This window comes from Thalassophryne amazonica, chromosome 13 (genome assembly GCF_902500255.1).
Source record: "Thalassophryne amazonica chromosome 13, fThaAma1.1, whole genome shotgun sequence".
NCBI lineage: Eukaryota > Metazoa > Chordata > Actinopteri > Batrachoidiformes > Batrachoididae > Thalassophryne > Thalassophryne amazonica.
In genome coordinates, this window is record NC_047115.1 from 25,541,418 (window position 1) to 25,558,564 (window position 17,147).

Here is a 17,147-nt window from a genome sequence, read left to right on the forward strand (position 1 = left end):
ACACGACTGGTCCAGTCCACAGTAGAGTGAGTTACAATAATCTAGATGAGATGTTATAAACAAATGAATAACTCGTTCAAAAAGACATGCTGGGAGATAAGCCTTCACTTTTCTCAAGATTCTGAGTTGTTGGAAACTGGCCTTTACCACAGAATTAATTTGCTTGTCCATTTTGAAGGAGCTGTCAAAAATGTTCCCCAGATTTCTGACAGAATCATGCACACAGGAAGACAAAGGACCAAGCACATCATATGAACCAGATGACCATGCAGGGCCAAAACCAACTATTTCAGTTTTTTCCTCACTGAGAATTAGAAAGTTTTGGGCCAACCAAGTTTTCACTTCCTGCAGACAATTTACCAGGTTAGTAAAATAATTTGATGGGAGCTTAAGTGGGAGATAGATTTGCAGGTCATCGGCATAAAAATGAAAGGCCAAGTTGTATTTTCTGAATATGGTGCCAAGTGGCAGCATATACAGTGGAAAAAAAGGGCGGGACCCAAAACAGAGCCTTGTGGAACACCATAATTTAAGGGTGCTGAGCTGGACTGGTGTGGCCCAAGGTGCACAGAGAAACTACAGTCTCTAAGATAAGATCTGAACCACTCCAGTGCTGTGCTTTTAAAACCTGCATAATGCTCCAGACGGGACAGTAAATTACAGTGATCAACCGTGTCAAAGGCTGCTGTCAAATCCAGCAAAACTAAAATCCCAGAGCAACCAGAGTCAACAATTAAAAGATCATTAAAAACTTTCAACAGTGCTGTTTCAGTACTACGAAGTGATTTGAAGCCAGACTGAAATTTTTCAAAAATGCCATTAGTATCCAAATGAGACTGAAACTGATCACAGACAATTTTCTCAAGGATTTTAGCTAAAAATGGCAACCTTGAAACAGGCCTATAATTGGCAAGAATATTAGGATCCAAGGTGGGCTTTTTGAGGAGAGGCTGAACTACAGCATGTTTTAAAACTCCTGGAACACAACCAGATAAAAGAGAAACATTCAGAACATTTAAAATGTATGGCCCAAGGACAGAAATAACACTTTTTAAAGGTTGTGCAGGAACAGAATCAAAAAGACAATTGGAAGGTCTTAATTGCTGAACCACTTTGAGCAATTCAGTTAAAGATAGAGGCTGAAACTCAGCAAAGGCCGAAGTGCACTCATTGTTTAAATTAAAATCATTAGAGTGAGACACTGAAATCGAAGCCCTGATTTGTGACACTTTCTCAACAAAAAAATGACAAAAAGCTGTCACACAGTGAGTCAGACAACACAAGACCAGATTTAGATTCTGGGTTAATCAGACGATTCAGTATATTAAAAAGGACCTGAGGCCTATGAGTGTTATTTACAATAAAATTTGACACAAACTCGGCTTTTTCTGACTTAACAGCCTCCTGGTAATCCACAGGTCTGTCTCGAAATATTCCCAGAGAAACATGCAAATGGTCCTTCTTCCATTTACGCGTCTGCGTGCACGAGTGGTCTCATTGTGCCAAGGCTCCGACGCAAACCTGGAGCGCTTGGTCACAAGTGGCGCAACATAAGAAGCTCCTCACAGTTCAAAGCACTTGGGTCACGGCGTGAGGAGGGCACAGTGGCCAGAAACGCGCTCGTAAATTGCTCCACAGACTGTGAGTTTAATGCGCGCTTTGTGCGCACAGAGAGGTCCCGTTTTTCCACTGAGCCTGGAAGAGCTAAATTGAATAAAATCGGCAGATGGTCCGAGATCCGACAGTCACATATCTCCTCGACTTAAACATTGAGGCCAAAAGAAAGAATAAGATCTAATGTATGCCCCTTTTCATGCGTGGGACCACTAACCCACTGCGTGAGATTAAAAGAATCAATCACATTAAAAAAGTCCTTGACCAGAGGCTTATTGTCACAACAAATATGAATATTAAAATAATCCACAATCAACAAACAGTCAGTAGTGGTTACAATTCCAGCCAGGAAATCTGAAAACTCTTGTATAAAATGCTTGTTGAATTTAGGGGGGCGATAGATGAGCACGCAAAGGACAAGTGGGTTTGTCTGGAGTTTTAAGAGTTGTATTTCAAAACTCGAGAAAACTTCAGAAGGAGAGCGACAGCAGTGAAGGCTGGATTTAAAAACTGTTGCAAGCCCTCCACCTTTTCCAGAATTACGAGGCGCACTAAAATATATGCAGCCCGGCGGAAGAAGTTCAGAAAAGGCTGAGCACTCACCCACTTGAAGCCATGTCTCCGTCAGGAACATAAAATCCAGTTTTTTAGAGGCAAAAAAGTCATTGAGAGGGAAGGTTTTGTCACATTAGGGAGGACTTGGAGTAGAGCTGCTACTTCTTTGCATCAAAAGGAGCCAGTTGAGGTGGTTCTGGCACCTGATGAGGATACCCCCTGGTTGTGTCCCTAGGGAGGTCTTCCAGGCAAGACCAACCAGGAGTAGGCCCCGGGGAAGACCCAGTAGAGACCCTGGAGAGATTATATTTCCCAGCTGGCTTGGGAATGCCTTGGGATCCCCTGGGAAGCGTTAGGATAGGGAAGGATAGGGATTTGTGCGATGAGCTGCTTGCTCTGTTGTCACTGCCACCCCGACCCATATGAGCAGCTGAATATGAAGGAATGGGCAGGGGTTGTCTTGAACTGGGAACCTTCTGCCCACTCATGGGTGCAATTTGGTGGGGGATAGAGGGGACATGTCCCCCCCACCTTTTCAACCAGGGGGTACAGAATATGGTATGTCCCCCCCACCTTCTGACATATATGTGTGTACTTGAAACATGCTATGCCAGTCTTATGTGCAAAACCATGTCAGAATAGTATCTTTGTTTCTGCAAGTTTGTATTTTTAGCAGCATTGACTTGTTTACAACACCTGTTTCTTGTTTGTCACATTCGGAATTTTCTGGGACTGCATTTGCCCAGATTTGAAACCAAAAATAGTTGCCTCTAGGGACTAGTGTCTACACATAAGTATCAATGGACCATATGCTAATTTACTAAATTCTGAAAGTTAGAAAAGGAAATCAGAAAAGCTATCTGGGACCTCAGAAAGCCCATCTGCAATTATTGCTTGATCTCCAAAATCAGTCTATGCAAGCAAAATTATGTTCAGTATGAGTGTTGTCATTAGTGCCACTTCGAAAATTAAATTCATGATAAGTAATTTATCCTAAACTTATGATCTGTTGTTTTTTCAAACTTATGCAAAAACAAATCTTGAGAAAAAAAAATACAGTATGCGATAGTTAATAATTATTAACAGCCTGTTCTTTCATATTTATGAATACATTTTACCATATTGCAGTTGTTTTTTTAATGAGAACTCAACCTATCATTCTTTTTGAGTTCTACACATGTGGTGATACCTTATGTACACCAGGATGTTAATAAAATCAGTGCTGGCTATTCTCAGAATAAAGTACTTATATCCACAGTTTCAAATTGCATAAGTCAAATGGTGTCCACTTTATGGTCTTCTCAAAACATTAAAATTACTGTTCTGGATGCTCAGAATGCATCTGAGCTTATCTAGAAACCGTTGGCTTTTGGGGGCCTAAAGCGGTCCCCAGAACCCCGGGCTATGGGCTTCGGCCCTGTGGGCCTCGCACTTTGTCCCACCCAATTTCTAGTTCTAAATTGTGCCCTTGCGTCCACTCATGTTAATTTTGTCAGACAAGATAAGATGATACAGGGACAAACTCCAGGTTTAGAGAATGCCAAGGACAGAGAAAGGAGCATGACTCTAATGTGCATGTTTTGATGGTGGGAGGAAACCAGAGTGCCTGGTGCAAACTCATGCAGTCATGCAAACTCCACAGAGAAAGGAACAGGGTAACCACTGAGCCACCTTGCTATACTCTCACATCATGCAAAGTCACAAACATGACTAATTTTGAACAGTGGTTCTTAAGCCGGCCGTCAAGTGCCACCTAACCAACACATTTTCCATCTCAACAGAAATGTTGCAATTGAATGGTGAGTCCAAATCAGTTTCTTTACACAGTCCCAAATCATAACACGTGTTGCCTCCACACACTATCAGTAAAGTCTAGGCTTTGTTAATGCAGTTGATGACATCTGTCATTTTTCTTGTACATCTTGTAACTTGAGCCGTATTTCCACTGAACATGTATTAAATGTCTCAGTGTTCAATATCCAAGGACTGAGAGTTTCTACCAAATTGTTTATGAATCTTAATAAATAAATTAAAATATATATATATATATATATATATATATATATATATATATATATATATATATATATATAATGCATAATAGCTGCTAATGTTGCTTTTTGGTTACAGATTTTTCCTGATGTACCTCATCAACAAGGATGAAACTGAACACACGGGACAGGTATGGCCTCTTCTGTTTTCGTGTAAGGTCCAAAACAAATTTTAAGAGCTGGATTGTCTCTTTAACCACTATCTTGTTCAACTACTCAGTCAAGTCAGGTCATATCTGGGAACATGTGTATCCATCCACACCATGGAACCTCCTTGGGTCCTGGATAGAAACAACCCAGGCGAAAACTGATCCACCCCCACCTCTCAAAATGAACCATGTGTTTTCTGTATGCAGGTGAAACATGGGCATCCATTTGTCCTTCTCTAGCTGCTGGAGTCCTCAGTGCTGAGGCACCTGTATGAATGTCGTAGCTGACATTCCCTCACGATACAAACAATAGTGCTCCCCTGACTCTGCTAAAGTAGCTGTTTGTTTGACATGCAGTCTTTCAAACAGCACTCATTCATTGCTTCCTGCATGTTTAGTAGTTGCATTGTAACCCACTGGTGTAGACTCGCACAACCATAATATAAGCATACATGTGAAACATTGCATTGTCAGTTTTCACGTAAAACGTAGGGTAGATCATGATTCCTATTGTTGGGTATTTTCTCCTCCAAACATTTTTTAAAACCTTTAACAAGACAAACAGAGTCAAGAAACACCAGTGAGACAGAAAATCAAATATTACGCGCGGAGTGCGGCCAGGCTGTACACCAAGGCTACACTAAAGTCTGGCCTGCTTTTCCGCTCTTTTTATTAAGAGACGCCCTCATCACATAAACAAGAAACTTGTCCTAAGGGTGGGGGTAATGACGCAAGACAAGTTTCTTCCCATAACATAAACGCATACATCAAGTGCAGCTGTAAGGAAGAACACTTCAGGTCAGCACATCTCGTTCGTCTGTTGCAGGTATCAGCTGTTCTGCATCTGCCTGAAGTGTCCTGTCTTCCACACTCCTTCACACTAAACACCACATCACAATAGTCAAAACGTTCTCTTGCTCCCAGTCGTTAGAGGCTGCGAAAACAAAGTTATGTTATAACAATAAGTACATCCAGTCCTTCATTCCCAGCTCAGATTGACCCCAGAGTGCTAAAACAAAATTGAATTCTCAGGATTGCATTAAGACAGGTGCAAAACAGCACATCTCCGTTCTCATGAGAAAGAAGACAAAGCTAAAACAAGGTTGAATAACACGTACGTTCTCAGGGTGAAGTGCAAAACAGCACAACACCGTTCTCATGAGAAAGAAGACAAAGCTAAACAAGGTTGAATAACACATACATTCTCAGGGTGAAGTGCAAAACAGCACAACACCGTTCTCATGAGAAAGAAGACAAATGTACAAACGTTTAACAGTGATAACATATATACAAAATCTTTAACATTCCCCTCCTGTTTATCGCCTGTTAAACATACAGTAGGCATCACTCAGCTTAGCACTTCTTTTTGAGATTTTCACTAAGAGGTTCATCATGGTATGTTTTCTCTATAGGCTTACACCCCAGAGGTGATGTCATCATTGTCACCATCATCGGTGTCTGGGTCATCATACTTCCATTGGTCTGGGTACAGGTCAGGAGAGCCATCGTCCTCCTTGTCGTCATCTGTCCCCAGAAGTGGATATGATGCTGGACCCCCTCCTGGTCCTGGACTTATTGCTGTGGTTATCATTCTATTTACAAGGCCTCGGAGACATGGAATACAACAACATCCACACAATGTTAGAATTGCAGCAAATACTGCTATAGACACTAATAGTGAAGAAATCAAAGACCTCCATTTTCCCATCCCTTCCAGCCACCAATCCCAGCCTTCGGTGTTTACTCCACTGTGCTCTTTCATCTTCCTGTTCAACGTTCTCAGCCCGTCAATGGCTTGAGTGAGACTGCCGTCTGCAGCTGTGTTGTTGGGAATGAATGTGCAGCATTGTTCTCCGAACATGGCACAAACACCTCCTTTCTCTGCAATAACATATCCAGAGCAATGCGATTCTGGAAGGCCATAAGGGACGTGGCTTCTAACTGTGAATGGACAGCCTTAAATCCTTCCTCAGTCCAATTTCCTAATTTCTGTACATTGTAGTGGATGTAGTTTATTCTGTCCACGTTTTTATTAATGGAGCACCACCAACAGATGGAAGATTCGAATCCAGCTGCTATTTGATTAACCAGTTTATACTCGTCAGGCACTCCCCTGGGGACTCCTATTGCGTCAATATATGTTGGATTTCCCACTCCTTTCCAATCTCTTTTCACTCTATGTCTGGCTACGTCTTTCTGCCAATCTTCAGGAATAAGAGAGGCTGCATATGTCGTAACGTCTTCAGGGGTCATGGGTATGGCTTCAACTGGTAACAATAATGATATTAATGCACAATAACCTGACACATTTCGTGGCAGTCTGTCAAAGATTCTGTTATCCCCACACCACCACCATACGTCACTCCTCCCGACAGGTTTGAATGTGGGAGTACTATGGACCACATTCTTACACCAGGCGGTGTGGTTTAAGCTACCCAAAGTCTTACTTGTCCCTGTCAAGTGTACACATGTATGGTTAGCATGCCCAACTTTGCTTTGCAAGATGGGAAACGTTGGTAGCCGATGAATGGAGTAGATGGACACCAAGATGGGCACAAACCGAGTGGGTAGGAAGCGGAATCACTTGCCTCTGCTTCCACACGCACGGTTGTCACTAACGTTGTCCAAAGTATTACACTTTCACACAGTTATTTACACTTGCGCAAAACACTATTTACACATAGAAACACTCCTAATAATCGTACGCGTATTCTTATGTCAGGGGAGCTCGCCCTCCCGTGAAATTTAACTAATGTCCTGCCTTAGGGGACTCCGCCGTCCCTGCCAAATTTAACTACCTTTTTACAGTGCACATATTTCTACCCGGGATTTCCTTTACGTATTAAAACAGAGGAGTCCGTATCCTCCTTCCGGAATTTAACTACTTGCGTCCCTCGCAACCGTAGAGGAGTCCGCCCTCCTTACAGAGTTTAACTGTGTTTCATTAACAGACGATTCTGTATCATCGCTTACGGAGTTTAACTGTTTTATGTGATCACTTTTATCCCCTACCGGTACGCGTATATAAACAGAGGAGTCCGCACCCTCCTTACAGAGTTTAACTGCTTTGCATTAACAGACGATTCTGTATCATCGCTTGCGGAATTTAACTGTTTATGTGATCTGATCACCACTCACTCAGTACTGTTTACAAAGAAATTTTACTCACTGACTCGACTTCCTGTCTGTCTTCTTCGGGAAAATCTCGTCAACCAGACGATGCCAACGGTGGTCGACAATTGCAGACACGATCAATCGATCGATCAGACCTTGGCCAAGGATTTACGTCTGGACTTGACGACCCCCGCCGGACACCTCCGGTGTTGTTGAGCTCCCGGACGTAGCCCCCAGTCAATGTTGGGTATTTTCTCCTCCAAACATTTTTTAAAACCTTTAACAAGACAAACAGAGTCAAGAAACACCAGTGAGACAGAAAATCAAATATTACGCGCGGAGTGCGGCCAGGCTGTACACCAAGGCTACACTAAAGTCTGGCCTGCTTTTCCGCTCTTTTTATTAAGAGACGCCCTCATCACATAAACAAGAAACTTGTCCTAAGGGTGGGGGTAATGACGCAAGACAAGTTTCTTCCCATAACATAAACGCATACATCAAGTGCAGCTGTAAGGAAGAACACTTCAGGTCAGCACATCTCGTTCGTCTGTTGCAGGTATCAGCTGTTCTGCATCTGCCTGAAGTGTCCTGTCTTCCACACTCCTTCACACTAAACACCACATCACAATAGTCAAAACGTTCTCTTGCTCCCAGTCGTTAGAGGCTGCGAAAACAAAGTTATGTTATAACAATAAGTACATCCAGTCCTTCATTCCCAGCTCAGATTGACCCCAGAGTGCTAAAACAAAATTGAATTCTCAGGATTGCATTAAGACAGGTGCAAAACAGCACATCTCCGTTCTCATGAGAAAGAAGACAAAGCTAAAACAAGGTTGAATAACACGTACGTTCTCAGGGTGAAGTGCAAAACAGCACAACACCGTTCTCATGAGAAAGAAGACAAAGCTAAACAAGGTTGAATAACACATACATTCTCAGGGTGAAGTGCAAAACAGCACAACACCGTTCTCATGAGAAAGAAGACAAATGTACAAACGTTTAACAGTGATAACATATATACAAAATCTTTAACACCTATTCTACATTATATGGTGTAAATAATCATATTCGCTTCATTTGAATTCATACACAGGAAACTAAAGTGCACTGTATCACAGATAGGAAGTGATTTTTACATGCAGTGCTGGTGTCCATAGTCTACTGCAAAAACACCGCAAGGTGTATTTGAAGATTATAAAAGGTCGAGGATAAAGAACCACATCTTCAGGGTAAGCTTGTTTATGACAAAACATAATCTGCAGTAACCTTCAAAAACTATACCAGTCCTGAGGCCTCATTTATCAACCCTTTGGACATGCAGATTTGTGCTTAACCCTTTTGTACAGACATTTCTATGTAAAGTGTGGAGTTTACCAACTTGTACTTACTTACTTCATTACTTGCATACTTAGGAATTTGTGTAAATATACACACAGGCCTGACAATTTGTACGCACATCTAGAGGTAGAACAGGAAAACTGCAATAAGACAGCATTGTTGCGATCACAACATTCAACTGAATGGGAAAATGTGTCCAAACTTTTGACTGGTCCTGTACATCATCATCATCATCATCATGTGTTCTTTATTTCCTATAATTAATAAGTACACAATTAGTAGCTATATAGAAATACAAACAGACATGTAGCATCATTGGTCTCAAATGCTTTGCCTCAGTAACAAGCATGGTGATCTCCGCCAGCGATTTTATATTAAAAATGGGCTCACGTTATTTTCTATACTCACATTTCATGAGGGAAATTTTATTTTAATAAAGACTGCCCAGATGATGACATCACAGCAGTAAAATAAGATTCTGCTACACCTACTTTGACAGCTTTGTTAGTTGTCATGTGAGCTTGCTGTCTGTAAGTCATGTCTGTAAGTGATTGTGATGTACATATATACATACAGTAGTGTTCAGAATAATAGTAGTGCTATGTGACTAAAAAGATTAATCCAGGTTTTGAGTATATGTCTTATTGTTACATGGGAAACAAGGTACCAGTAGATTCAGTAGATTCTCACAAATCCAACAAGAACAAGTATTCATGATATGCAGACTCTTAAGGCTATGAAATCGGGCTATTAGTAAAAAAAGTAGAAAAGAGGGTGTTCACAATAATAGTAGCATCTGTTGTTGACGCTACAAACTCAAAACTATTATGTTCAAACTGCTTTTTTAGCAATCCTGTGAATCACTAAACTAGTATTTAGTTGTATAACCACAGTTCTCATGATTTCTTCACATCTGCGAGGCATTCATTTTGTTGGTTTAGAACCAAGATTTTGCTCGTTTACTAGTGTGCTTGGGGTCATTGTCTTGTTGAAACACCCATTTCAAGGGCATGTTCTCTTCAGCATAAGGCAACATGACCTCTTCAAGTATTTTGACATATCCAAACTGATCCATGATACCTGGTATGCGATATATAGGCCCAACACCATAGTAGGAGAAACATGCCCATATCATGATGCTTTCACCACCATGCTTCACTGTCTTCATTGTGAACTGTGGCTTGAATTCAGAGTTTGGGGGTTGTCTCACAAACTGTCTGCGGCCTTTGGACCCAAAAAGAACAATTTTACTCTCATCAGTCCACAAAATATTCCTCCATTTCTCTTTAGGCCAGTTGATGTGTTCTTTGGCAAATTGTAACCTCTTCTGCACATGCCTTTTATTTAACAGAGGGACTTTGAGGGGGATTCTTGCAAATAAATTAGCTTCACACAGGCATCTTCTAACTGTCACAGCACTTAGAGGTAACTCCAGACTGTCTTTGATCATCCTGGAGCTGATCAATGGGTGAGCCTTTGCCATTCTGCTTATTCTTCTATCCATTCTGATGGTTGTTTTCCGTTTTTCTTCCACGCGTCTCTGGTTTTTTTTGTCCATTTTAAAGCATTGGAGATCATTGTAGATGAACAGCCTATAATTTTTTTGTTTTCCCCTCTCCAATCAACTTTTTAATCAAACTACGCTGTTCTACTGAACAGTGTCTTGAACGGCCCATTTTCCTCAGGCTTTCAAAGAGAAAAGCATGTTCAACAGGTGCTGGCTTCATCCTTAAATAGGGGACATCTGATTCACACCTGTTTGTTCCACAAAATTGATGAACTCACTGACTGAATGCCACACTACTATTATTGTGAACACCCCCTTTTCTACTTTTTTTTACTAATAGCCCAATTTCATAGCCTTAAGAGTGTGCATATCATGAATGCTTGGTCTTGTTGGATTTGTGAGAATCTACTGAATCTACTGGTACCCTGTTTCCCATGTAACAATAAGTTACATGGGAAACATGTTTTTAGTCACATAGCACTACTATTATTCTGAACACTACTGTATGTACATACATACATACATACATACATCTTCAACTGCTTATCTGGGATCGGGTCGGGGGGCAACAGCTCTAGCAGGAGACCCCAAACTTCCCTTTCCCAGGCTAAGTTAACCACCTCTGACTGGGGTATACCGAGGTGTTCCCAGTCCAGTGTGGCGATATAATCTCTCCACCTAGTCCTGGGTTTTCCCCGGGGTTTAGTCCCTGATGGATGTCCCTGGAACACTTCCAGCACCAGGCGCCCAGGGGGCATCCTTACTGGATGCCTGAACCACGTCAGCTGGTTCCTTTCAACACGAAGGAGCAGTGGCTCTACTCTGAGCTCCTCGTGAATGACTGAGTTTCCCACCCTATCTCTAAGGGAGACACCAGTCAAACTCCTGAGGAAACCTATTTCGGCCACTTGTACCCAATGATCTAGTTCTTTTGGTCATGACCCAACCCTCATGACCATAGGTGAGAGTAGGAATGTGAGCGAATGCAATAATCATCCCTGCTGCACAGATTCTCCAGCCAATCTCATTCTCCATGGTCCCCCTCACTCCAGAACAAGACCCCAAGGTACTTGAACACCTTCACTTGGGGCAAGACCTCATTCTCTGTCCGGAGTAGGCAATCCACTGGTTTCCTGCTGAGAACCATGGCCTCAGATTTACAGGTGCTGATCCTCATCCCAGCTGTTTCACACTCAGATGTAAACCGGCCCAGTGCTGGAGGTCACAGGCCAGTGAAGCCAACAGGACCGCATCATCTGTAAAAAGCAGTGATGAGCTCTAGAGCCCACCAAACTGAAGACCCTCCTCAGCCTGACTACGCCTCGAAATCCTGTCCATGAATATCACAAACAAGATTGGTGACAAGGCGCAGTCCTGGGAGAGGCCAACCCCCACTGGAAACTAGTCCAACTTACTGCAGAGAACCTGAACACAGCTCTCGCTTTGTGGGTACAGAGATTGAATGGCCCTAAGAAGGGACCTCTCACTCCATACTCTTGCAGCAACTCTCACAGTATCTCCCGCGGTACCTGGTCATACGCCTTCTCCAAGTCCACAAAACACATGTAGACTGGATAGGCATACTCCCAGGCCCACTCCAGCATCCTTGTGAGAGTGAAGAGCTAGTTGGTTTTTCTATTGCCAAGGCCGGAACCTGCATTGTTCCTCTTCAATCTGAGGTTCCACTATCAGCCAAACCCTGCTTTCCAGCACCCTGGAGTAGACATTACCGGGGAGGCTGAGTAGTGTGATGTCCCTGTAATTGGCACACACTCTCTGGTCCACTTTTTTTAAATATGGGGACCACCACCCCAGTTTGCCACTCCTTAGGCACTGTCCCAGACCTCCACGCAGTGATGGAGACACATCTCATCTAAGACAGTCCCTCTGCACCCAAAGCCTTCAGCATTTCTGGATGGATTTCATCAACCCCCAGGGCTTTACTACAGCAGAGTTGTTTGACTACCTCAGTGACTTCCACCAAGGAAATTGCTGATGACCCCCCCCCCCCCCCCATCAGCTTCCAGCTCTGCCTGTACTACAGAGGGCGCTCCAGTCTGATGCAGGAGTTCCTCAAAGTGTTTGGTGATTACCTCCTCAGTTGAGGTCAGTAGAGTCCCATCCTTACTGTAGACAGCTTGGATGGTTCCCCGTTTTCCACTCCTGAGGTGCCTCATGGTCCGTCAGAAGCACTTTGGTGCCGACCGAAAGTCCTTGTCCATGGTTACTCCAAACTGCTCCCACACCCGCTGCTTTGCCTCCAGTACCTTGCAGCTGCCTCTGGAAGGACTCCTCCTTCATTCGGACAGCTTCCCTGACCACCGGTGTCCACCTGTTCGAGGCTTGCTACCCTTTGAGGCACCTAAGACCTTTAGGCTGCCGCTCCCTGCAGCAGTGGAAGCTTTGAACATTACCCATTCTGATTCTGGATGCCAGAAAAGCTCCGCTGGAGGTGTGAGTTGAAAATCTGTCAGACAGTGGGATCCTTCAGACATTCCTTGTTCACCTGTACTATCAGTTTGGACTTACCAGGTCTGCCCAAAGTCCTCCCCGACCCTCTGATCTGACTCACTACCAGATGGTGATCATCACAAAATTGATCATTGACCTTCGGCCTAGGGTGCTCTGGTACCATGTACACTTATGAGCATCCTTATGTTCACACTTGATGCTTGTTATGGACAGTCCATGACTAGCACAGAAGTCCAATAATAAATGACTGCTCAGGTTTAAATCAGGGAGGATATTCCTCCCAATCGTGCCTCTCTGTCTACATACAAACACCTTGATCTCCGTTTCACAAGATTTTTATTTTTTGAACAAGCTGCAGAAGCATGCAACAGCTGCATTTCATCCACTCAGATTGATTTTACTGTGACTGCATCAAAATTAACACAGTTATCACTTTAAAAACAGTCAGTATGACATCACACTTATGTAAACTTTGGAATTAATCCGTGGGTCTCATGCTTGCCGAACTGCGGGAGGCAGCGGATATGTACTATGGATCAGCTATGGTCTATTACAGCACTACTGTGAGAACTTTTTCTTTCCTTCTTGTTTTTGTTTTATTAATCTCATAATAAACAAAAAGTTAGAATTGTTTTACTGGCTTTAAGATGTATTTTCTCATCTCTTGTTGATTTTCCTAGGAATCCTATGTGTGGAAAATGTACCAGGAGCGTTGTTGGGAATTCTTTCCTGTGGGAGACTGTTTCCGTAAGCAGCACGAGGAACAACTGGGATAAAGAAAAATCTGATCATGCAGATGTCGTCTTGACCAATGTCCTCGGACTCCCTGAATTAACTTGAATCTTGTGTGTGCTCAATTAACTCTGAATTTCGGAGTCATTTCTCCTCATTTATACAGGATAAATACTACCACACTGATAACCACATTTTTCTTCATTTGCATTTATTAACAAACTTCATAACAAAAGGATGAGAACAGCTTTCCGAACTGTTTAAGTTCAGATGCCAAAGTAAGACACTGTTTGTTTTGGGTTTCCTTTCGGCAGGATATGACTCATTTCGTTTTGTTTTTCTAGTCCTCCAGCAAACATATTCCAAGTAACATGAGTTTTGTGTTTTATGCATCATTATCTCATGCAGTCAAGACCGGCAGTCAAAAGATGTTAGAAATTCAGTTCCACATGACTTTCCAGGCTGGATTTGTCACTGTACAGCTTTTTTTGTTTTGTTTTGTTTTTTTGCAGTGCAGTGATTTCTCTTTCCAATCACAGCCCCCCCCCCCGTAACATCCCAATAAACACTCTCCCTCTGGCATCTCTTCTTTTTTGCCTCCTCTTCTGTTCTTCTGTTCTTCCACTTCTTGTTTGTGCTTCTCTGTCTCCAGGATGCTTCTTCTAACCTGATTGCATGACTTTTCTTAGTTCTTTAATTTTCACTCACTGTGTAGTTACGGACTGCTGGACGTGGTCATGAAACAGTGTTTGTGATGTCCACAGATGTGAGCATGTTGGCTAACTTTCACTGTGTGTGTCTGCACGTATTAATAGAACCAAGCAGCATGATGAGTGGCGTGGCAGTGAACAGGGGCTGATTTTATCCTCAATATGCAAAACGTCCAACACTGTGCTTCAACAGCCCAACGAGTGAACCAGTATGTACTCCACTTAATAAATGTATTCAGCCCCTTTGAAAGCATTGATGTTTTATGGATGAAGAACACCAAATCAGAGTGAATATTTTTCCTTTTTAGGGTACTGATCAATGGTCTCAGTGTTGCTTGTGGTGCTTTAGAAAAGATGGAGGAAACTGACAATGGAGGTAGAGATCCTCTGGGTTTGTAATCCTCTTTTCGATTGCCTGTCAGACAGGGAAATCACGAATATCCCCTGGGTTAGGTCCTTATGCTGTGCTCAGTTGTAAGTTGTAAGTGAATAATTCCAAGTAGGTATTTCTGACTTCCAGTCTAAATGCGTTCCAGTGCAACTGCTTGGGAAAACATGGATTTTATGGATTTTATACAAAGCTTGTTTCAAGCTTTGTGTTGCCTGCTTTTTGTTCAGAGTATAGTTACACACAGAGATGTATATATTTAAATTATACCTCAACCCATATCTGAATGAGTTTGTATTGTCATGAGTGCTCGGTGATTGTGTGCATTCTACAGTTGTTACTGTACATTTCACAACACAAACAGGGAGAAACTGATGAAATGACAGTTCTGCTCACCTCTCTGTGTGCACTGCCATATTGCTGTAACATCAGATTTTTTATTAGTATTCAACTTTGAAATCTGACTTGAATGGCGGTTCAGTTGCACTTTGTGAAGTTGTACAATGGAATGCAGCATCCCCAAGTTGCATCATTATAAAGTGCTTTGAGTATCTGATGTATCAAATACAATAGCGTAACAAAGTATTTATGGAGTGGCAAGGAGAACATGATTGGCTCATGAGATGTCAATAAAACTGATTACGCTAAGGTAATGATCATGAACAAGTAATGGCTTTGTGTACTACTGGTGCAGAGGTCAACACTGGTGTGAGACAAAAACTTATCAGCCTAAATAGTCCATCCAACAAAGTCATCCAGGTGGAAAAAGACAACAAGAAAGATCGAGGACAAAGTTGAGGGGTCAGCATACAGCCAGGCAGTACATCAAGCAGCAGTATCCATGAGGGAAGCAGCAATCAAGTGATATAGTTAAACAACCAGAGGGTCAGTACACAGTTAGCAAACACTTCAGGTTGACAGATCAGAAAATAGCAGGCTGTAATCAGGAAATACACAGAGAGCACATGGGTCGGCAGCTGTAGATCAAACATGAGGATAGAATATGAGAAACCAGGCATGAGAGCAAGATAATCTGGCACTGGAGTGTTGTGGATGGTTATATAGTGCGTGAAACAGTCAATGGTGAGTTAATAGTGCATGTGAAACCAGAAACACAAGTGACTGGAAGTGAAGCCAGTGGAAAAACACACAGAGAAGATATTAATATAAGAGTGCATGAGGAAATCTAAGTTATTAAAATCCCAAGAGTCAGAAAATGAACACCAGAGACATGAACCATGGCAGCGTTGACAGAGTAGGAAGTAGCAGGTACTAAGGGTATAAAACATGAAATAAATCAGGTTAATAGAAAGGTTTTCTGTTTTAGGTTTTTGCTTAAGTTTCATAATATCTGTGTATAAAGCTAACTGATTCAGTTATAAAATATGGCAGCACAGGCCGGCGATCACCTTAGTATTTCCTGTTTGTCTTGTTGTTTAATACTGACAGATTATACTCAAGTGGGTAGTGCATGGAAGGTTCTCAGTTCAAGGCCACCCCCTGCCATTTTCCACATGATATGGGGTTGCATCAGGAAGGGAATCGGACGTAAATTTGTGCTAAATCGTCCTGTGTATCCACCTCGGATCTGCTGTGGTGACCCCAAGTGAGGGAGAAGCTGAAGGGCCTTACTGTCTTATCGACTCTCATATGTGGTTTGCCTAATTCTTTTTGAGTCTTCATGTTCACAGCCTCTTGATCCTAAATCAGTGGCTCCATTTTCATTGTCTTCTTGAAGTATGAACGCTAAGATAGCAGTACCGTGTTACACATCCGCAGGATAAAAAAACCTACATATGAATCTCCTTTGATGGTTTGACTGTGATAAGCTGCAGCATGTGTCCTCTGACACCATCTGAAGTAGCTGACAGCTAGCAGGACACCTCATCACTGTGGCTGTTTGCAGGAGCACCTCCCCGTCCCCACAAGCCAACGTTTCAGAGTATTAAGTTGATTGCTGCTTGCCCCCAGTCACTGTTTTCTAGCCAGACGTGTTGAGACTAAACACTCGTGTCTGCTTTTTTGAGATTTATCTCAAGAAATTGCCTTTTTCCTTCAATATTCAAACCTGCTTAGGAGCCATGTCGAAAAGATTCATGGTGCTGAAAGCAACTGCACAATCTGTTATACAAAAATATAAATTCATTAGTTCCTGAGGTTCTGGTGGACCTTTAGAAGAAAGGTTTAAAATGCATATCTCTGGTAAATTAAATGTTAAATGAGCTGGCTAGTCTAAATGAATACAGAATTATGAAAATACTAGCTCGTTGGCCGTGGGGATCCACAGGCTCTAGATTGGGTAGTATTTATAAAATGGGTAACTGACATTTTTCAAGGGTGGTAATAAATTAAGCAAAGCTTGTATAATGAGTTGGAATGGTGTGTGAGTCCAGAATGGTTTTAGAACCTTAGACCTCATTTTCTAGAACTCAACCCATTTATTTTCTGTTAATTATGTAATTTTTTTAATGTTAATTTAATGTCTTAATGTATTTATAAATTGTTTAGGTTCTTATC

At 42.2% G+C, this 17,147-nt stretch overlaps 1 protein-coding gene across 1 annotated transcript in view; it reads left to right on the forward strand.

Annotated features, from left to right (window-relative positions):
• LOC117523766 (ryanodine receptor 2-like) overlaps positions 1-14,455 on the forward strand; it is a 224,174-nt gene extending 209,719 nt beyond the window's left edge. The window contains 2 exon segments of the mRNA XM_034185382.1: positions 4,300-4,351; positions 13,481-14,455. Coding sequence (XP_034041273.1) covers positions 4,300-4,351; positions 13,481-13,576 — 148 coding nt within the window. The 3' untranslated portion in view covers positions 13,577-14,455.
• The last annotated feature ends 2,692 nt before the right edge of the window (positions 14,456-17,147 follow it).